Here is a 22,678-nt window from a genome sequence, read left to right on the forward strand (position 1 = left end):
GCCCCCCTTCCAGATTCTGCTAAGGCAGTAGCTGAAGGAGAGCTCCCCAGTGCCTAGCACTAGCAAGAGGAGCAATGGCTGGATGGTCCTGCGTTGTCTTGGCTCAGAGAAGGGCCAGCTATCCTAAGGCTGGTGCTTGGCATGGGCACAGCCCCCTAGACCTGGTGGCATCTCTTTTGCGCAGTTCCTGCTGGGTGCACCCCGAAAAGTGGCGCAGCCCATGAGCCGAACTCTGCCGGGTACAGCGCCACTTGGCCCTAGGGCTCTGAACGGCAGGTGCCCCTGCCTGTTCAGTCCTTGCTATTGTCTTGGAGGAGGTCACAGTTCCTGGACAGATCGTATTTTGGTTTGGCCTAGACCCAAACCTTTAGAGGCATTTATTTATATAGCTTCTGCGCTCTCTAGAAGACCAGGCCAGAGCTGGCTAACCTGACCTTGTAGACACTGTCCCTCCCAGAGGGACTTGAATGCTTGGATTTGGGGGCCTTGAGCTGACCGACTTGCAGCCTTGCAGGTTATGGGAAATCCTGGGAGTGAACCAGCCTACAGTGGCTGTGTTTCATGAGCTCTGCTTAGGGAGGATAGCAGAGACCATGCAGCTTCCCTGAGCTGGGGGACCGACAGGAAGTATGGCACAGACTGGGGCAGGGGGTTCCCTGACCTCTTCATAGAACTGGCCTCGAGCGTTCTGGGCATGTGGATACCGCCTCCAGCGGGCTCTCTGGGCACAGAGACTGGTGCTCTCACCTTTGTATTTGTATCCCAGAGCCCGAAACATGTACAGAATGAATGAATGTCCAGCCCTGGTGTTTTTTAAAACAAGAATAGCCCCACGAGGATTGAAGAAACAGTTGTGAGTTTCCAGATAATTCTAAGCCAGGAACATGGGGGTATGAGGAAAGAAAAAAAAAAAAAGGAAGAGGTTTTTGGTGGTAACCGAGAATAGGCCTCCTGTTGATAACGTGAGCAGAACTTCATTTCACGTGCTTAAGCTCTCCCCGACCTTCACCCCATGCCAGCGTAACTTCGGAGGGAGAATAGCCCATAGTGGGACTCTTGGGGGTTGACTTTAGATTTTGGGGGAGCTCAGATTGGACTCAGAGGTGGGAGTCTCTTGAGGAGAGGGTCTTCAAGTGATTTCTTTTACAAGATGTTTGCCAGCCTCTCAGATAAATCTGGCAGGGAACAGCAAGGGGGTGCGGGGGGAATCACTGGCCCCCCCAACACAGAAGGCGAGTTCCCATTTGTCCGGCTTAGAAAGGAGCGGGGCTGGTGCTGTGTGCAGAGAGGTGGCCTCAAGTCTGACCAGGAGGGCCTGGGACCAGCTGGGGCCCTGCTCTGGGCTCCAGCTCAGATCTCATTCCTTGAAGGGTGTGCTGTGTGCCTGAGCCCCCGGCAGCTGGCGGTTTCCACTCCGTGCCTCAAGGGGATAATGACAACACCTTCCAGAGGGTGGGATTGTCCTGAGTTAATCCCTGGAAAGCTCTCCCAATGGCTCCTGGTACTTGTGAAGCCTTAAGTACATAACTCTTGCCCTTCCCTAAAGCTTGCTGTCCCTACTGGTTTCCTAATGCTGCCGAAACAAATTACCACCCATTTCATGGTTAAAAACACAAATTTATTCTCTTACATGCAAGCCTTAAAGGGTTAGCAGGGCTGCATTCCTTCTGGAAGCTCTAGGGGCAAGAATCCATTCCCAGGCCTTTTCCAGCTTCTAGAGGCTCCCTGTACTCCTCAGCTCATGGCCCCATCTTGGTCCTGGAAGCTGGTAGTGTAGCATCTTCCAATCTTTGCAATCACTTTCCCTCCTCCTGCTCCCCTTCTCTGGTCACATTGCTTTTTCTGACTGTGACCCTCTTTCCACCCCCTCGTAAAGGTCCTTGAGATCTCATAATCCGGTGTCATCTTTCCATCAAAAAATCCTTAATTTAATCATACCTGCAAAATCCCTTTTTCCATATAAGGGGATGTGTGTATGTAGGCTTGGGGGACTAGGGTGTGGACATCTCTAGCAGGGTATTGTTTTGCGATCACAGGATCAGATAACATTTCAGAGACTGGAGGCAGTGGCCTGTGGCGCAGATTGGATTCCTGGGCTGCTGGAAGGCCAAGGATTCTAGCCCTCCCTTGGAGCATGGTGGGAAAGCTGTGGGAACACGGTGGGGCAGGTTGTGCAGCTGGGAAAAGCCATTCTTCTCCAGACGTCAGAAATTTCTTTCTTTCTTTCTTTCTTTTTTTTTTTTTAAGATTTTTATTTATTTGATAGACACAGATCACAAGTAGAGAGACAGGCTCGTGGGGGAGGGCAGGGGAAGAATGCGGGGCTTGATCCCAGGACCCTGAGATCATGACCTGAGCTGAAGGCAGAAGCTTAACCCACTGAGCCACCCAGTTACCCTGGACGTCAGAAATTTCTGATAGCTTCATATACTCTCCCAGCCTGTGCCAAATAAGTAAGGGTATGCATCTGATGCCCAGAGAGGGTTCTATGTGTGATTCCGGGAAAGCACCTGATACTTGAAAAAGAAAATGAGAACAGGGATGGGGGTGGGGTGGAGATGTTACTCTTTTAAGCAGTGGGGCAGCCTGGAATCTGGTACTGAAGGACTGGGATGCAATCCTAGCTCTGCCACTTCCAGGCTGTGTGACCCCAGCCTCGTCCCTTCCCTCCTCCAAGTCCTATTTGCTTCCATTTGCATGATGGAAAAATCTAGTACCTGCCTCAGTGAGGTATATGAGGGCTAAAGTAGCATGAGAAGAACTTACAAGGCTTAGGAAGTATAAGGTGCCCACGTGCCAGGGGTACTGTACGGTGCGGGCCTTCAGGGCTCTGCAGAGGAATGTGATGTTGTTTCATCCCCCAACCTCCAACCCTGGAATCACTGAGCAGTACCTCAGGTGGGAGAGTCTGTGCTGCAGAGAAGAGCCAGGGTGGGAGCCCGCCTGTTAGGCAGCAGGAACCGAAGTACAGAGGCCCAAGCACTCCCAGCAGGTTGGGAAGACCCAGAGACCTGCCGGCTGCACGGGAGGTGGGCAGGCGGAGGTCAGCAGGGTCAGAAGAGGCACTAGGAACCAACAAAGGTGTTTAAGCCAAGACTAAGCCAGACCCCATATCACGGGGCATTGTTATATATTATATTTACTTGTTTTTTGTTTTTACTGTCTTTCCTCTAGATTATAAACCACGTAAGAGTAGGGATTATAGTTTGTTTGCTTCCTGGTGTATCTACAGAGTCCAGTGGGTGTTCAGTAAATATTTGTTGCATGAATAAATAAATGAATGAATGACCTAATTGAATCCCCAAGTAATCACTTTTTGCAGCGTCGAAATTTTTGTTTCTGGTATAGATAGTTATGTTAGTGCTATGTTAGTTTCAGGTATGTGATACAGTGATTCAGCAGTTGTCTACGTTACTCAGAGCTCATCATGAAAAGGGCACTCTCAACCCCCTTCACCCGTTTCACTCATCCTCCCACCTGCCTCCCCTCTGGCCACCACCACTTTGTTCTCTGCACTTAAGAGTCTGGTTTTTTTTGCTGTCTCTTTTGCCTTTTGTTTCCTGAACTCCACATACGACTGCAATTGTATGGTATTTGTCTTTCTGCAACTAACTTATTTCACTTGGCTTTACACCTTCTAGGCCCATACGCGTCCTTGCAAAGGGCAAGGTTTCACAGCACTGATATGAAGCCCTTGGCAGGCATTAGGTGTAAGGTGGTGTCCTCAGAAGGTTAGCCGGGCTCTGGTGTGTGGTGTGAAGGGAGGAGAGAGAGGCAGAGGTCCATTAGAAGAATCCAGGCTGCAGAGCCAAAGTCCCTAGCTTCTCCCACAGGGAGGGACGGAACAGCGTCATTTTAAGAGACGAGCAAGATGGTCTTCCAAGGCTAAGTGGGGCATGATCGCCGTAAAGGAGAAGGAATTCTGGAGTGGGGAGGAGGTTAGTTAGGATATGTGCCTTGTACAGTGAGGCAGTCAGGAAATGCTGGGGGATACAAGGGTGAGGCTGAAGACCCCACAGAGAGCACCTTCTGTGGCGGGGTTGAGCCCTTGGGGACAGGAAGATCTAGCTAGAAGGCCACAAGATGTGGCTCCCATGGCCACTTCCATTCTCTCTACCCCTCTTCTCAGTTTATGAGTATAAACTCATGTTTATGAGTCGCGACTCCCCCAGGAGCCTTTTCCAGCCCCTCTTGGGTCCTCCTACATGACCGTACCCTGCCTCACCCATGGTTCCGATTTCCTTTCTTTTTTCTTCTTTGAAGTAGGCTCCACACCCAGCCTGGAGCTCCACTCAGGGTTTGAACTCACAACCCCAAGATCAAGACCTGAGTTGAGATTAAGAGTTTACCGCTTAACTGACTGAGCCCCCCAGGTGCCCCCCTCTGATTCTCCTTGTCCGTATTCCTCCACTAAACTGCCCCAGGTCCTTTATTACCACGGACTAGGTGGCTGGCTGGATGGCAAATCAGGAAATGTGGGAAGAAGAATGTGGGAGAAAAAGTGAGGTGTGAGCACCAGAAATAGAGAGGATCATTTTTCCTTGTTTGTTCCACATTTTCCAAATTATCATAAATGTATGTGGTTTCTGTTCCCTACCAAAGTGCCTGCGAAAGAGGAGGAAAAGGGCAAGAAAAGATCGCTCGGGATGTTAGCCTCCTTTCTCATGAGCTCTTGGTTCTTGGTTTGCTTTCCTACAGGTGGAGGCAGGGAAAGGCCTGGAGATGAGGAAGCTGGTTCTCTCGGGGTTCCTGGCCAGCGAAGAGATCTACATTAACCAGCTGGAAGCCTTGCTGCTGGTGAGTCTGTGCTCCGGCTTGCCAGTCAGCGTCATGCTTGCAAACTGCTTTTGGGGTGGGAGGAGAAGGGGGACCTGGACCTCTCCTTCCCTGTGGGCAGAGTCTGTCAGCCTGGCACTGGGCAGCCGGGGTCCTTGCCAAAAAGGGGCCTGTGCCTCTCGGCCCCAGGCCTCCTTGACCTGCCCTGGGAAAGGTGGGAGAAACACAACCGTGTTGGAGATGAACACTCCCATGGCCTCTGACCATGCACAGGCACCACTGATCAGGGATGGTGCTCTGTCCGGGTGGGGGGTGGTGCCCAGGTGCGGCCCAGGTGAGGACCTAGCCTCCACCTCCACACTGTGCTCTGGGCAGTCTCTACCAGTCAATCAAGCCGAGTCCTCTTTGTCGTGCCCTGGTCGCAGTCCTTTCTCCTCCCACAGATAGTGAGCCCGTGGCTCTCCTCCGGTCCCGTGGCAGGAAGTGTGAGGTGGGCGGGTGTCTGTATCGTTTGAGAAGCACCATAGCTCTGAGCCATTAGACTAACCCCAACCCTCTGTGAAGATGCCTCAGTTTCCTCCCACGATGGCAGCACTGTGAGACTCAGACTGGAAGAGAAGTATTAGTAATATGAGGTAAAAGTACTACACAGATGTGAGGCCTTTTTCCTTTGAAGAAAGTGTGCCTTAGATGTGGCTAGATCTTACGCAGAGGAACTGGGGAGTGTAAAGGCCTCCCCCTGGGTATTTTGCAGCCTGAGACATGGGATGACATCAGTAAAAGAGGGAATAAGAAATGTAGATGAGTAGAGACTCATTCTTTTTTTTTTTTTTTTTTTTTTTTTAAAGATTTTATTTATTTATTTGAGGAGGGGGGTAGGGCACAAGCCGAGGGAGAGGGAGAAACAGACTTCCTGCCTAGCAGGGAGCCCGACAGGGGGCTCAGTCCCAGGACCCTGGGATCATGACCAGAGCTGAAGGCAGAGGATTAACGACTGAGCCACCCAGCTACCCCAGAAACTCATTCTTGTAAGAACTATAAGATACACATTTATGTACCTGTTGTGATATGAGATGTTGCCACCCAGGATGCCGGGGGCCTTGGCATTTATTACTCCAGGAATAACCATCGAAATGTGCAGATACTTTGCCATGCCTGGGTGGCTCAGTGGGTTAAGTGTCCGACTCTTAATTTCGGCTCAGGTCATGATCTCAGCGTCATGAGCTCAAGCCCCACGTCTGCTTGTCCCTTTCCCCCTGCTCCTCCCCCGACTCACATGCTCTCTTTCTACCCCCTCTCAAATACATAAATAAAAATCGTAAAAAAAAAGAAATGTGCATTAAAAAAAATTAATAAAAGAAATGTGTAGATAACTTTGTGACGGCCTGGGCTCGGTCTGTGGTACCTCTCACCGAGAGTTTATTGGTAGGCATGATAGTGTTGTTCAGAAGCTGGGTAGTCCAGGAGACAGACAAGGACTGTGGTCTGGGGCCAGAACTAAGGCAAGACTTGACTCTGCCATTACTCATATAGACTCATGGCACTGTTTTTCTTATCTGGATCTGAACCCATTAGTGCATCATGAAATCAATGTAGGTTGGAGCCAGCATTTTTTATAAAACGAGAAAGAAAATACCAGTGTGCGTTGTGCATAGTAAGAGTAAGTACTATTTCACTTAACTTCGGGTGTGTTGTGTGTGTATGTGTGTGTATATATACACACACATACACATATATATATGTATGTACTGGGCCACATTCTTTCTCATGGGTATTGTCATTTTGGAAACCCCTGGCTTTGGTCAAGTTATGCATAACCTCCTTGAGCCTCATCTGAACATGAGAATAATTCCGTGACCTTCTCTATCTTCTTCACGGGGTGAGGAGACTCAGGTGATCCTTTTGGGGTCCCAGGCACTCAGGGTAGCTGAAGGAAGGAGGACAAGCGGAAGACCAGTCAGATGCATGTGACACGCCTCAGGAACAGAGAATTGCCACAGCCAAGTGAGGGGGTGTCATTGTCATTACTGAAATTGAAAGGAGTTCCAACAGAGGACCTTCTGACAGACGGCCTGTCAGAATCCCTGCTTGACCGCTCTCAAGTTCGAGCCCTTCAGAATATTGATGAACCCTTGTGGCCCATCTTCTCCATCTGCAGATCCCGGATACTGCTATGAGTACTCTGTGGGGTTGTTGTGGGGACAAAAGGAGTTTGTGTGTGAAGCTCTTATGATGAAGTCCCAGAACCTAAGTCAGGTTCGGTGGGGTGAGGAGGTTCAGAGCCGACGACTAAAGAAAGAATTCTTAAGACGTCTTTGGTGCAAAATGGTGGTTTATTAAAGCACGGGGACAGGGCCCGTGGGCAGGAAGAGCTGCTGCCCCGGGTTGTGAGGGGTGGCTGGTTATATACACAGGAGTTGGGTAGGTGAGGACAAAGGGGTGTTCAGAAGGGCTATTGGGGCAAAGAATACTATCAGGATATTAAAGGCTTAGTTGCTATCAAGTAAAGACAATTGAGAGTCTCCTGGTGGAATGTTACATTCCTGCTATCAAGCATCCTTGTTAATGAGATTTAAGTTTAGAAGAAATTTAACTTTATTTACTTTTCCTTCTACTTCCACCTCCTTTGGTTTTTATGGAGGGGAGGGTAACATTAGGCTTGAGGAACTGAGTTCTGTGTCTTTGGAAATTGGGCTATTGATAAGGTAACTTCTTTGTTGTAATCTCAAGGACATTTGCAAACCAAGGGAGACTCCTGTCTTGCAGGATTGTGATCTCAGCAAGTTAACTATTTATCATTTTATGGCAGTCAGGGGTGCCTGAGCAATGCTACACATATGGAGGGGAGCGGATGAAGGGGGGGGTTGCAAGGCGCCAGCTCTTGCTTTGTCCTCAGCCAGCCTCCTGCTCCCTCATCACTTAGAACAGAGACTAAAGCGTTAGCTGCTGCTGTTATTTTGTCCAGTCCTGAGAGAGATGCAGGTTGGGGCCTGTTTCTGTCAACACAGCCTTTCCCTGAAGGAAGGGGAGGCGTGTCCTCAGAGGAGGCTGGGCCCTCATGGATTCCAACCTGCGTGTGCCTTCTTGTCAGTCATTGGGCCTAAGGTGAGCTTCTCTGTGTCGGGGCAAAGATAGCAACAGAATTAGGGGCCAAGACACTCCCTCCCTGCCTCACCTTTCTAACAGCTCAAGCCTCAAAGGCAAAGCCTGTGAGGTTTAGGCCTGCAGGCCACCCAGGACACATCCCTCCTCTCCCGCCAGCTTGTTCATTCCAGGCCCCTGATTGGTTCTTGAACAGAGGCCCGGAGGGGAGTGGGGAGGCTGACTGGGAGACCAGATCTATGCTGGAGGGCTCCAGGAAGAGGGGGCGGACCCTCCACAGCTACAGCCTCAGACAGTGAAACACCAAGATAAGGAATCCGGCCTCCACCCAAGGCCTTGGGCTGGGAGCCCTCCCCTCACAGCTTTCCCCTCAAAGCCTTTTTCCTTTAGGGGGTGATTTGACCCAGGGGCCCTGGGAAAGAAAATCTCTCCTCTCCGTGGCCCACTCCCAGATCTACTCATCACCCAGCCCCTCTGGCTCTGCTCCTCCCCTGTTTGTGTCAGACTATTCTCAGCTTAACACTTCCTGATATGCAGATGGCTGGGTGTGTGTGGTGTGTGTACCCAAGGCTGTGTGCACACACAGACGCTGTTGGGACTCACACAGGAGCCTCTGTTCCTGACCCCTGGGTTGTCAGATGGGGCAAGGTTTGGTAATCTGGAAACCTCCGGTTCCCGGTTCCGGTTGGCTCAGATTACAAATGGAGTGGGCCTGTGGCCCCAGGCTGGAGTGGGGGGTGGAGGAAGGGAGACAACCAGATGCATGTCATTCTGCGTCTCACCCACTGTGGGGAATGTGGAAGTGAGCTCAGGGGCTGCCTCTGGCCATTGCTACAGCGCTTCCACCACAGGGCCTCGCTGGCCCTCCTCCCTCAGCCTCGCATTTGGGGTTCTCAGGTTCCTTTTCTCTAAAATTGGTTAATGATGCTTCCCTCCCTGGATTCCGGGAGGAGGACTAACTGAGATGATACGTTGGCAGCCTCCAGGCCTTCTGGGATAGGAGGTGGAGGAAGTGGGCTGATTTCTTGCCCCTGTTTCGAAAGGCAGGTTGCTGGGGACAGAGCTGACAGACGGCTGTGGGAAGACCTGCTCTGAGTCAGAACCCACCTGGCCCCGCTTCCTGAGAAGCACTTTGTGGAAAGTGGAGAGCCAGACCCGACTCCCGGGTCACTCAGTGATCCTCTCTTTTAAGAATCTGTTTCTCCCCTGACGAAATGGAGAGCCAGGGGCTAGCCCTGCTTTCTGCAGCAGGATTCTGGGAGGAGGGAGCAGCATGCTAGCCGTTGGGGAGAAGAACAGTGTTGAACGCAAATTCAGTGTTGGGTTGCTTTTGCCTTTTAGCCATCTGGACCTGAGGCCTGGTTTCAGGGCTTCACCAGATAAAAGTAACTTCCTTCAAGGGTCTCTGGCCAGCCAGGGCTCCCACACGCCCAGCACTTTCCCTGCCCCCCGCCAACCCCAGTGAAGTCAAGCCCAAGACCAAAGGGCCCCAGCCTTGTCCTGAGAACCCTCTGACGTCCTGAGCATAGGCCCTATCCATGTGACCCGCTGTTGGTGAGCACCCATTGCTTCCCTTTTTGTAGACAGAGTGGGAAGTTCAGGAGGAAGCAGAGCATTTGGGTCTTGTCTTTGCTGGGGTGGCTGATGGGTGCTTCCCCAGCAGCTTCTGAGAAGTCCTGACCCTTTGTCTTCCCAGGGCTGTTCCCGCCCTATGTGCTTTTTTTCCCCCTCAGCGTGGGGACAGCACCCAGGCAGGAGCAAGGAGTAGAGGCTCTTGGACTCTGGTGATTTGTCTCTCCACTGGATCCTGGGGCGGGGGGGACAAAAAAAAGGAGAAACTAGGACAGCAATCTTGAGGAACAGCTCCGTGTCCTTCACAGAATGTTGGGAGCCCTGAAGCTGAGGGCGGCCGCCCACCTGGGGTTGGGAGAACAGTGTTTCCTTTCTGTGGTTCCTGGTTCTTCTGTTTCCCTGCTTACCCACGCCCTACCCCTCCACCTGCTCAGATCTTCCCAACCTTCGAGGCCCTTTTCCTGTCACCACCTCTGTGAAGCCCCCTGGGCTGTATCAGCACTACCTTGGGACCACTTGGTTGGTATTTACAGTCCAAGACGGGTAATACCCTGTCTGGCTTTGTCCACTACATGGTCTGGTTTACCCACATGTTCTCCAGAGCAAGGATCTTGAGTGAGAAAAATAATCTCTTGGAAAGAGAATTGGCTCTTCGTCACTCACCTGCCTAAATCCCTTCAGGGAAAGGCAGTGCATTTCTTGCCCCTGCCTGGTCTGACCCCTGCCCAGTCCTCCAGCTCTCCTTAGACCCCGCTCCTCCCCCTTGCCCACTGCACACGGGCTCCCTGGCTTTCTCCAGCTCCTCTCTCTCATCAAGCCCCTGCCCACCGTGGAACCGGCATTGAGGAATACTGTCCTCTGAGCCCCCAGGCTTCCCATTTCAGGGTAAATGTTCCCTTCTGGGAGAAGCTGTCCTTCCCCACCCTGTCTCAGGAGGTCCCCTTATTTCCTTCATTGTGCCCAGGTGGAAATAGTGTGTATGACGGTTTCCTTGTGTTTTGTCTGTCTCCCCTATTGAATGGGGGGCTCCACGGGGCAGGGATTGGACGTGTGTGGTGAGTCACTGAATACCTGGTCTGACCTCACATTAGGCACTTGGTACATTATTCGTGGGGCAGATGATGATAATAGCCGCTAACATTATTGACTGCCTCCTGGGTACCAAGCACCTACTGGATATTTTCTATAAATAATGGCTCTTGATCTTCCCATCAGTGTTCGTGAGAAGGTCATATTACCCCAGTTTTACAAATGAGGCTGCAGAGGCCCGGATGCTAAGTGACAGAGCTGAGACTCAAACCCACACCTCCTGGCCTGCACCAGGGAAAACCCCATCCTACTGCCCTTGCAAAGCCTGGGCGTTAGGGTTAATTGGTCCCAGTGCTAAGAAGCTCGGAAGGAGGGCTCTGCTTTTCCCTTCCTTTTTCCTCGCTTCTGGACTTTTTAGAGCTGGGAGAACAGGGATGCTGGAAGTCAGAGCCTCATCTGGGTATTTGGGAAGATGGGACTTCCTCTTATGGACAGGCATTGCTGGAGCTTGGCTGCTCTGATGGTCCTCTCAGACTAAGCCAGTGATAACTCCGGTCTCTTTTAATGTCACTGTTCCAGCCAGTATAGCCTCTACTCACCCATTAATGGCTGGAATGCTTCTCTGGTTAGAAAGCTCACTAACCAGTCCTATGAGGTGATGGGGACCTGTCCCCATGACTTCTGGCTGTTCCTAGGTTTCCAGAGTGACTCAGACTAAGTCAAAGGGCTCTTTCCACACAGCCTTTCCACTAGATGAAGAACATTACATTAAGTCTGACTCAGGCTTTTGTCTTCTGCGTAAATGTGTCTGCCCCTCCCGTACTTTCTCCCATACTGTCTCCTGGAGGGCCTCTGGAGTGCAGTCTAGGCATCTTTGCAGGCTTTGGGGCTAAGGGAAGGCCAAGCAAGGAAGAGTTCCTTATCTTTTGATATCAGGGTTTTTTTTTTTTTTTCTTCAGCTGTGAATTTTAATAGCTTTTTATCCCCTGATGATAAAAATTAATATTTACTCGGGTACCTGGGTGGCTCAGTAGGTGAAACATCTGCCTTTGGCTCAGGTCATGATCTCAGGGTCCTGGGATCAAGCCCCGCATCAGGTTCTCCACTCAGCAGGGGGCCTGCTTCTCCCTCTCCCTCTGCCCCTCCTCCAGCTTGTACTCTCTCTCTCATTTGCTCGCTCTCTATGTCTCAAATAAAATCTTTTTTAAAAAATTAATATTTACTCATTGTAGGTGGTTCAGAAAATGAAGAAAAATCACACTGAAGAAATTGCACCCAGGTCCTATTCTCCTACCGTACCCCTGTTGGGCACGAAGGCAACAACTACAGCTCCCCACCAGTGTTAGGGAGTGTCCTGAGTTACTGTTTGTCCCTGCATCCACCCTGAAGGCCCTGGAGCATCTTGGTGTAGATAAGCTCAGTTGACAGATAAGTTTCATCTCACCTGTCAATCTCAGCATGGAGAAATAGTCTGGGACTGTGACCAGGCTCAGTGAGAAAGAGCATTTGTGATTGACTCGTGATGTCTGCCATGGTCGACCAGCAGTGTCTGCCTTGGTCAACTTGCAATGTCTGCCATGGGTACAGAGGTAGGATGGTGGCGTCTGTGCTGTCTGCTCACTCTCTAAGGGATGGGAACTTGAACTGTCGGTGCAGCTGAGGTTGGTCTTGAGTCTGTTTGAGACTCTACCCCCAAATCCTAGAATCATGTTCTGATTGTTGGAAGGAAATGGCTCAGGGCTTGAGTTCCCAGTCAACCCTCCCTTCCACTGATGGAAGGTGACAAGGGAGCTTGTAACTCAGCGCATGAGGCCACTGTGAAAGAAAGGTATGGATCCTGTGAAACCAGTAAGCGAACCCAGTACAGGCTGGGGGCCAGGGACCCCTTGGGCGACAAGGGTGTGGGGGAAATGTGTCCTGGCATTAACACATGGGCCAGTGGTTGGGGGGGGGGGTCCTCTGGGCCAGGCCCTGGCTGTCAGGGTTCCCCTCCTTGTAGTAGGGCATGGCTTATTGGAGCCTATAACAGCAGCTACTCAATGCAAACCACACTTCAAGGGTTTACTGTTTGTCCCTGTATCCACCCCACCTGAAGGCCTTGGAGCATCTTGGTGGAGATAAGCTCAGTTGACGGATAAGTTTCATCTCACCTGTCAACCTCAGCATGGAGAGAGTCTGGGACTGTGACCAGGCTCGGTGAGAAAGAGCATTGTGATTGACTCACGATGTTTGCCATGGTCAACTTGCAATGTCTGCCATGGGTACAGGAGATAGGACATGGCCATGTGCCCTCCGTGGCCTTGTCAAGGCCCAACTCTAGCCACGAGAAGTACGTGTCTGTGCCCTGAAGCTTCTGCCTATCTGGTTCATCGGTTCTTACCTTCTCTCTTTCTCCCTCCTCATTCACAGCCCATGAAACCCCTGAAGGCCACAGCCACCACCTCCCAGCCTGTGCTCACCATCCAACAGATCGAGACCATCTTCTACAAGATCCAGGACATCTACGAGATCCACAAGGAGTTCTATGACAACCTCTGCCCCAAGGTGCAGCAGTGGGACAGCAAGGTCACCATGGGCCACCTCTTCCAGAAGCTGGTAAGTCTCCTGTGGACGGACAGCACTTATCTGGTGCCTCAGTGGAGCTGCTAGTGTTGGGAGATGTCCAGGAATCCCCAGCCTTCTTGATCTCCTTAAAGGCCTGAGTCACTTCTGAGTCCCAGGGGAAAGCCTGGACCTCTGCTCTGTGGGGCCCTGGGCTTAGTGTCCCGACCCCACGCCTCCCACTGTAAAGCCTGAAAGTGCTTCTAGGGATGTGAGGGGCTTCAGGGCTGGAATGAAGGCTCACCTGCTGGGCTTTAGGTTGCCTGTCCCTCAGCGGACAGAGAGGCTGACAGTGCCAGTGGGCAGGCAGGGACTGCTCCCTTGAAACACTGGGCATTTGCCTCACCGCGGTGCTGCCTCTGAAATGAAGCGGTCAGATCGGTCTGTGAATGATTCCCTCCTGGGGACCCTGGAGCAAAAAGCATCAAGAACTCAGCCCACCCACCATTGCAGGGGAGAGACAAGGTAGAATTAACATGCAGTCATAGTGTTGGGAAAGGCTTTCAGAGGTCTTCCAGTTCCCAAGGTTTCTGTGACACCTTCTCCCCTAGCTCTGAGACGGTCTCTGGCTGTCCCCTGGAGGACCCCGAGGTCAGACCTACAGCGCCCCCATCCCCACTCTTTTCTGACCTTTCCCTGCCCGTAACTCTGCCCACCCAGGAGGCAGCAAGGAGACTGCCAGTCCGTGGTCTTCGTTGTCTGGGTGTGAATGGAGGTGGGCAGGGAGCAGTGCCTCTCCTTTACCTCCCCTGCAGTGGTGGGACTGGTTGAATGGACAGGCCTGTACTCTCCTTACACTGGAGAAAACTCTTGCTTTTTAGAAGGATTCTTCTAGGGCCTCAAGCGCACAGTATGTTCAGAACTGGACTTATGTCTCGAAAGTTCTTTGCTCTTCTTCTTGCCCCAGTGTCAGTGGGTGTTGCCACCATCCCATCCCCCATCCATCCATCCATGACTCCCTTGGACTAGTCCTTGGTACTCTCCTGCCCCACTCCCTTCCCCATCCCCACTTCTGGAGGATGCTCACTGCTGGGCCTGCCTTTCCCTGCCCCCTCTGGGGCCCCCTCCTCCCCTCAGGAGTGGCTCCTGCCTCCAGGTCCCCCTTCCTGCCAGCCTCCCCACCTCTGCTTAGCAGCAGCAGAGTTACCTGAACTCCTGACCTTGCTTCTCCCCAACTTAAATCCCTTCAGTGGCTCCCCCTTGCCTTTGAATAAATGCCAGGCTCTGAGGAGTGGTGTATGAGACCCTTTGCATGCTGGCCATCCCTGGCCTCTGGCTGTTGCTTCCCCTGTCCTTGTGCGCTCCCTCCCCCGACTGACACCGAACTTTCTATTCTCAGTCCGTGCAGCAGACACTCTTGACCTCTCTCTCTTTTTTTTAGCTCCAGCTGCCTGAAATGTCCTTCCCCAACTGCTTCCAACTTAGAAGTGACATCCTTGGCGAAACCTTCCCCCAAACTTCCAATGTAGCCCCTTTGTTTATCCCCTCAGTGAACATGGGAACCTCCTAAAACCATAAGCTCTCAGAGAATAGGCTGCATTTTCTTTATCATTAGACCCCAGAACTAGCCTAGTACTCAATACATGGTGAGTGAGTAAATGAATGAGTGCACCATGACCTTGACGACTGTGACTAGGGAGAACTTGGAAGGGCATCGAGGGGGACGTACATCACAGGGCCTAAGGTCTGTGTCCCAAGAGGCCAGCAGCTTTGGAGGGACAAACATAGCCTCTAGAGCCACAGCTGCCTTTGTTTTGTTTTTTTCAAGAGTTACTTATTTATTTGAGATAAAGAGAAAGTGTGCACATGTGGAAGAGGGGAGGGGCTGAGGGTGAGGGAAAGAGCCTCCCAAGTAGACTGTGCTGAGTGCGGAGCCCGATGCGGAGCTCCAAGTGGGGCTTGAACTCGCAACCCTGAGATCATGACCTGAGCCAAGAGCAAGAGTCAGGGGTTTAACTGACTGCACCATCTAGGTGCCCCCAGCCACAGCCGACTTTGAATCCCAACTCTGCTACAGGTTAAGCCTATGACTTTGGGCACAACCTCTCTGACTCAGCTTCCTCATCTGTGAAAAAGAGGATCATAATAGTACTTACCTCACCGAATTGTTGTGAGGACTACGTGAGTTAATACCTGAGAAGGGCTTGGAACAGGGCCCAGAACATAGTAAATTAGTAAATACTCAATAGTCAGCCATTAGCATTACTGTTACTACCATCACTGCTGTCACCACCGCCGTCGTCCTCGCTATTCTTAGCGAGAGGCACCCCGGAAGGTGGTATTGCCGGGGAACCCCACACTCCTGGTTCCGGCAGCCCCAGAGTGCCTGCTCCAGTTCAGGGATGGCACGTACCCAGTCATCACTCCCGGCCGGGTCCCAGGAGCCTGAGCGGATTGGCTTGGGGGACAGCCTCTCCTCGGCCTCATCAGAGAACAAACGAGAGGAGGGCGGGGGGACCTAGGCCAGCACATAGCGGAAATGCTGTCCCACTTGTATCTCTGTCACTCGGACCCTGCTGTCACCAGTGTCCCCCATTCAGCTCCACAGGCGCCGGGTGGTGAATTTGCTATCCCCCTCCCCTCCCCCAGCAGCATGAAGGGCTCTCCGTGGCCCCTGGGGCTGCAGGCCTGGGAGGGCCGGGGAGGAGCTGGGCAGCCCAGGCATCTGGAGGTGGTTTATTTTCAGCTGGTCTCCATTACTGAGAGAAGGGAATTAGCATCTCTGCTATTTGTTTTATGAGATCACCCCAGTGCCAGGCTGCTGTTTCCAAGCAACCTCCACATCCCAGTTAATGGCCCTGGCAGGCCGGGCCTTAGGCTCTGCAGACGAGGGTACACCGTGAAGATGGCAGTGCCTGGGACGAGCCCTGACACCCGTGTGCCGGTCTTCTGCCCGGGTGGCTCCAGCTCCAACTCAGCTCCTGCTACTCCCTTAGGCTGTGGGGTGGGAGGATAGCGTTCTGACCTGGGCAGCCAGCCCTCATCATTCTTGTGGGAAGGGGGGACAAGGAGAGCACATCCCCAGAAAAAGAAAAGCAATGATTTTTACTTTGGTTTAGGAAGCAACTGTCTAGCACCTCCCGCGTAGCGTGGGACACCGGTGGGCCGGTACTCCCCCTGGGAAAGGAATTAAATTCATCCCTTCCTGCACTTCCGCCAGATTTGTCGTCTTTCAAAAGTCTGGCCCATCTGAGGCTGAGACCTGCACAGCTCTGGCCTTGGTTTCTTTGCAAGCACCCCCGTTCTCATTTTCCCCTCTGGCTTTCCCGGCCCCCGACCTGCCTGGCTTTCCACCTGCCCCAGATCTTTGGGATCTGGAGGAACACGAGAGTTCTGCAGAAAGCAGAGTGGTCCAGGGTGGGCCTCCCGGGCAGCCTGCTTTCCCCAGCACCTCAGCATCCCCCTGAGGAAGCCCCGTGGCAGCTGAACCTCCGTTGCTACTTGACTGCAAAATAATTAAACCAGAAATTCTAGAGAATACATGTAGCAAACAAATGTGGACTCATTCCCCCAGAACTGACGGATGTTAAGCTCTGAAGATAGACTTTTTAATCAAGGAAACAAAGCATTGTAGATGAAGTCTCTCTCCCTTCCCCTCGCCCTTCTGCTCAGCACAGAAGCAGCTACTGGAATGAATTTGGTGTGTTGCCTTCTGGGCTACAGTTTGTATTTTTATTATGTATCTGTATCTTTTTATGGCATTACATGTACTTTTTCAACATACATATTTCATGTATTTTGCAATACGATCATTTGGGAGCTTGTTGGTGTTACTGCCCATAGATCTTGTTCCATCATTGTAACTGCAGCGTGGATATGAACTACCACATTTGTGAGCATCTGTTCCCAGTCTCTCTACAGGAGGGAGAGTGGAACAGTGAATCCCCTTGCTCACATCTCCTTGGGGACATACAAGGACAGGTTTCACTAGAGCAGTGCCTCCACTAGAACTATAATGCGAGCCACGTATGTAATTTTAAATTTCCTAGTAGCCCTTACTTAAAAGTAGAAACAGGGGCACCTGGGTGGCTCAGTGGGTTAAAGCCTCTGCCTTCGGGTCAGGTCATGATCCCAGGGTCCTGGGATCGAGGCCTGCATCGGGCTCTCTGCTTGGCGGGGAGCCTGCTTCCTCCTCTCTCTCTGCCTGCCTCTCTGCCTACTTGTGATCTCTGTCTGTCAAATAAATAAATAAAATCTTAAAAAAAAAAAAAAAGTAGAAATAGGTGCAGGAAATTAATTTTAAGAATGTATTTTATTGTTAAAAAATATGTATTTAGCCAACAGATCCAAAATGTTGTCATTTTATAATGTAATCATTATTTAATGAGATCATTTACATTCTCTTTTACATACTAAGTCCTTGAAATCCAATGTGTATTTCATACTTAGAGCACATCTTGGGGTGCCTGGGTGACTCAGTGGGTTAAACATCCGACTTTCGATTTCGGCTCAGGTCGTGATCTGATCAGGTTGTGAGATTGAGCCCCGTGTCTAGCTCTGAGCTGGGTGTGGAGCCTGCTGAAGATTCTGTCTTTTTTCCTCTCCCTCTGCCCCATCTCCCTTTCTAAAAAAATGCGCGCGCACACACACACACACACACACACACACACAGAGCACATCTCAGTTTGGCCTAGCCACTTGTCAGGTGCTCACCTGCCACGAGTAGTGACTGACTCCCGAACCGGACCCCAGACTCTGGGGTTTGTATGTAGAAGTGGGTTTGCTAAGAAGTAGGCTGAGCTGTGCATATTTTTAGCTTTATCAGTTATTGACAAATTACTGTCCAAATAACAGGCCTGACGCCCCCATAAGCAGTCTGTAAAAGCTCTAATTTCCCCCTCATTCTTGCCAACCTTTGATATGATTAGACTTTAAAATTTGGGGCAGATTGTTGGGGATGACATAGTACCTCACCGTGCTTGTAACTCACATTTCTACCCTTTCCTCTCTCAAGGGGAAATGCATATATGCAAAGCACAGGAAGACTTTCCATAAATATTTGAGGAATTAAGTTAATGAGCCTCGGTTTCCCCTTTTGCAGAAAGGGATGATGGCATCCGTTCTGCCTCTCAGAGCTGAGGTTCTGTGTGATTGTAAGTAGTGGGAAGCTTCCTGTTAGGTTCAGAGCGACATGCAAATGTGTCCTGAGGCTGGTAGGGTCTCTGGCTCCTAAAGAGGCTGAGGATGTGGGGACAGGGACTGAGGGAGGCCAAGGGAAATGGGGACTGCATCTCTTCTTTTAAGTAATCTCTACACCCAATCTGGGGCTCGAACCCACAATCCGAGATCAAGAGTACCATGCTCCACTGACTGAGCCAGCCAGCTGCCCTTACCCTGCTGGGACTGCACCTTTAAACGCTGTGCCTTACACTCTGCCTGGGGAGTGGGGTACTGGGCAGGCCACACTGTGCCTTCCTGGCTCCAGTTAATTCCAGGCTATGAAAGACGGGTGAGGCATTAGGGGCTTCAAACCCCGGGCGTCCTTTATGATGCTAAATAAAGCCAAATACTGTTGAATTTCTTGCGTGCCAACAAAGGCCCTGCCCTGCTCCCCCCATCCCCTGTACCCTCTTGTTAATCTTATTGGCTGAGCTGGTTTCCATGGAAACTGTCAAGTTCGAAGGGATACTATAGTATGTTCATCCGTCTTTCACCTCTGTTCCACGTGTAGCCCCTTGGAGCAAAGTTAGAGGTTCTGAGTGCCACGGGAGCTCCAGGTGCTCTGCTTACGCTGCCATCCATTCATTAATCCTCCCTCCCATCCCTCTGCCCTCCTCTCTCTCTCCTCTTCTCCCTGCAGGCCAGCCAGCTCGGTGTGTACAAAGCATTTGTGGATAACTATAAAGTCGCTCTGGAGACAGCTGAGAAGTGCAGCCAGTCCAACAACCAGTTCCAGAAGATCTCTGAGGTGGGCAGCTTCCCGCACAGCCCCTGCCTTCCGGCCTCTGGGCCTGTTGCCCATTAGGGAAATGGTACCTCTGAGGGGAACACTTAGACTGCCAGTTGCTTTCTCGCACTTGACATTTTCCCTCGTAATATAAGAATAACGATGTGTTTGATTTTGTTATTCTGTTTAGGTTATTCTGTATCAGAACAGAGGAGACGAAAAAGAAAAAAAAAAGGCAGTATTGTCACACGCTGTGGTGACCTTGAGCAAGTCCCTTCCCTTCTCCTGGCCTTATTTCCTCTTCTGTCCAGTGAGGGGTCTGGGTTCTTCAGCTCCTCCCTGGTTTGCTCGATAAGAACCATCAGGGGCACTGTTTAAAATGCGGATCTCCAGATACCTTCCCTGGAGCTTTAATTCAAAGAGTTTGGGGTGGGACCCAGGAGTCTGTATTTTTGAAGCTTCCCCAGGTTATTTTTATGATTAGAAAGATTGGAAGAGTTCTGGACAAGCTTGTCTCTTAAGATCTTTTGCAACTGCACGACAGAGAGAGGACCAGGGCCATTTGTGAGGAGAAGCAGCCGTACACTTTGGCTGGAAGCCTGCCTCTCCCTGCTGTTGCTGGGAGCCTTCCTTCCATGCTCCTCTGCTGGGCAAAGCTGTGGCATTGGCTGCCATTGCTTCTCCAGGAAGCGGCAAGGAGGAGCTCTGATCTCCTCTGGGAGCACAGCCCAGCCTCCCTCTTGTGTTGAAAGGATCTCCATGAGACCCCCCCCCCCCCCCCGAAGCTGCTGCCCTTGCTGTCACAGCCCCAGCTCCAAGCTTGGGTCAAGAGAACCTCTGGGTCCAGGGAAGGGGAGGGAGCTCCTTCTGCAGTTTTGGAAATTCTGCCTTACAGGCCTCTACGGACCCTTTGCTTTCCCATCTCCGCTCTGATGCTAGAAAAGTCGGGGAGATGCAGGATAGTGTTGGTGAGACTCCTGGGGTGACGGGTTCTACTCCAATTTGGAATCCGCTGAGAGGCAGCACAGAAGTTGGATAGCTGGAGATGAAAATGTCAACTCGATTACTAGTAAAAGCCAGGTTGGAAAAATGTGGCCTTGGATCTATCTGTAGGCACATTGGGCTTGCCTATGAAACACATCTATCGGGGATGGAAACAGGGAGCTAAGCTCAGTTTCTTTTTCCAGCCCCAGCCATGGAGTGCAGTCAGTCACCCTCTGCCTGGGAGAACAGAGCTGGGTGGGGAAGTCCCTCTGCTTGGGGTCATAAGGCAGGAGAAATGGTGCTTCCCCTCATGGCTCCCAGCCCTCCCTGGGAACAAACTGTAACCGCCCGATGTGTGTCCCAGGGTCATGTCTGGTCCAGAGAGTGGCGAACCACCTTTTAGCCTAGGCTGACTGCCTGTTCACTGGTCAGCGGAGACCCCCCGCACTCCTCCCGAATCCCTCTCCCAGACTCCGGCCCTGGCGGCAGAGCAGGCCCCCTGGCCTGCTGCCAGGTGGCTTCTCACCCTGACTCACGAGCTGACGCTGTCACTTCCTACTGGCACTTCCACTTAATTACTGCAATTAGGGCCCTTCTCCTCTGCAGCAGGAGCGATTTCATACCTCTGGGCTACGCTGGAGGGGGGCACAGGGACAAGTTTCCTAAAGCTGGGAATCCAGTCACCCGCCAGAGACAGCCTTGGGGAGCTGAGTAACCCCCCCTTCTCCCCACCCCAATCCCCAGGCTCAGTCCTTAGGGGTTTTCTCTGTCGAGAAACAGCTTGAGGCAGGAGTAGGAAATGTGAGGCTCCTGCTGCCTGGGTGTGTCCCCCCTTCCAGGCAGAGCAGAGGAGGCACCATCCCCTGGGTCCCTGACCTTGGCCTTCGCTCACCCTGGCTTCCCTGCTGACACCCCACCTGGAGGCCCCCCTCCACACACTCAGCCCTGCCTGCCATGGGGATTGCGTTACAGCTCTAGTGGCGGGCCCTAGTGGTCTGTCGCCAAGGGGCAGAGCTGCAACCTCTCTCTCCAACGGCTGAGAAAATAGGATCAGATAAGCAATCCCAAGTCTCTCTCCCCGGCACTTGGCTTGGGGGCCAGGAGGGGTGTGGCCTCTTCCTTGCTTGCAGTTTCCTCCCCACCCGTGGGTGGGAGGTGGCAGGTGGGGTTGGGGGCTGGATGAACCCCTCTCTATCCGGGTAGGATCTAAATGGGACTGCCCTGTGGAGCTCAGTCTCTGTTCTGGGTGCGCAGGACCCCTGGCTCCTTATCTTCAGGGCTGCCCACGCCCTAAGGGTACACCCGCCTTTTGTCCTCTCAAATCCCATGTACCCCAGGCTGATGGTGGACGGAAACCCTAACTCATGGCTGCTGCTGGGGGATCCAGCTCTTGCTGCCTCTCCAGAAGGCCCTGAGTCACCCGGGGTGGGGTGTTAGGGGGTGTGTCCTAGGAGCACCTGAGCTCCACACCTCTCTGGTACCCACAGCCCCCTCCTTCCTGCGTATATCCAGCTTCCTCCGTACTCCACACTCGCCAGGAGACCATGGGTGCGGCACAGGGAGTCTGGAGTCCGTGAGTCAGGGGGAGACCTGGGCTCTGGTCTTTGTCCTCCTGTTTGTACCCTGGCTTCCAGAGCACTGCTTCTTCCTGCTCTGGCTGCTATGAGGGAAGGGGAGGTTCAGGGGGCAGGCCATGTAGTGATTCCTCCCCTCTGTTTGGCAGGAACTCAAAGTGAAAGGTCCCAAGGACTCCAAGGACAGCCACACGTCAGTCACTATGGAAGGTACTCTGGGGAGCGGGCTGGATAATAGTTACCGTTCTTTGTCTGCTCTGTGGACTACGGTGCCCTGCTTGTGTGAGCATGTGCATGGGAATGAGAGAGAGAGAGAGAGAGAGAGAGAGTGTGTGTGTGTGTGTGTGTGTGTTGCACAAATGCGAGGAATCCAGCTTCTGTCCCTAGGCAGCCGGCCAGCTACAAACGTGCTCCTCCTTAGGATGCCAGCAGGCAGCTCGCTCCCTTCCTCCCCTCCCCCCTCCTGCCTCTCCACGCGCGCCTCCCCTCCCCTCCTTTCCCCGCCCCTCCCCCTTGCTAGAGGAGCACTCTGAAGCGGCTGCTTGATTCAGGCTGTGCAGCAGCAGCCGGCAAGGTGGCTGAGTGGCCAGGCTGCTGATGGGAGCCACCGAGCGATGGCCGCAAGCTCCTGCCGCTGGGACGGAGGCTGCCATGGAAATCCTCCTCATCATTCGCTTCTGCTGTAACTGCACCTATGGTAACCCAGGCGCCCCCCCCCTCAGGGGAGGTGGTGTAGCTTCCCACCTCAGGGGGCTGGCTGGAGTGGGTTGACATGTGGCCGGCAAGGTGGGGGTGGGGTAGGGAGGGCGGGGAGGGTGAGAAAGGAGGCGGGTACAAGTGACCGGCTCTGTGTTTGCCCCATTCTAGTCAGCTTGCAGGCTGGAGCTGAAGTCTGGGGCAACCGGGGGCAGGGTGGCTTGGAAATGGAAGGACCAGGCTAGGAGTGTCCAGGCACCACCCCACCCCCCAGGCTCCGTGGGGATTGGTGTTGGGGAAATGGCCCAGGAGGCAATGGGCAACTTCCTGATGATGCTGTTAAGGAGAGAAAGTGACAAGGCTGTGTCTGCAGGTGTGGCAGCCCTGAGGCTGGAGGGGGGTCAGTAGGGGCCAGTTGGACCATGGCATCTGGTCTGGGCAGCGTTGCCTGGGCCCA

General features: G+C 52.5%; 1 protein-coding gene across 5 annotated transcripts in view; it reads left to right on the forward strand.

The window, feature by feature from the left end:
* The window catches only part of ABR (ABR activator of RhoGEF and GTPase), a 177,660-nt gene that overhangs the window by 99,125 nt on the left and 55,857 nt on the right, over positions 1-22,678 (forward strand). For 4 of the 5 annotated variants that reach the window (XM_059148291.1, XM_059148295.1, XM_059148293.1 and 1 more), the window contains 4 exons: positions 4,699-4,797; positions 12,889-13,074; positions 18,881-18,988; positions 21,675-21,735. In XM_059148291.1, coding sequence (XP_059004274.1) covers positions 4,699-4,797; positions 12,889-13,074; positions 18,881-18,988; positions 21,675-21,735 — 454 coding nt within the window. Of the gene's footprint in view, positions 1-4,698; positions 4,798-12,888; positions 13,075-18,880; positions 18,989-21,674; positions 21,736-22,076; positions 22,223-22,678 lie in introns of those variants that run through there. The other variant, XM_059148296.1, reaches the window with a different exon arrangement.

The sequence above is a fragment of the Mustela lutreola genome, chromosome 15 (assembly GCF_030435805.1).
Source record: "Mustela lutreola isolate mMusLut2 chromosome 15, mMusLut2.pri, whole genome shotgun sequence".
Classification (NCBI taxonomy): Eukaryota; Metazoa; Chordata; class Mammalia; order Carnivora; family Mustelidae; genus Mustela; species Mustela lutreola.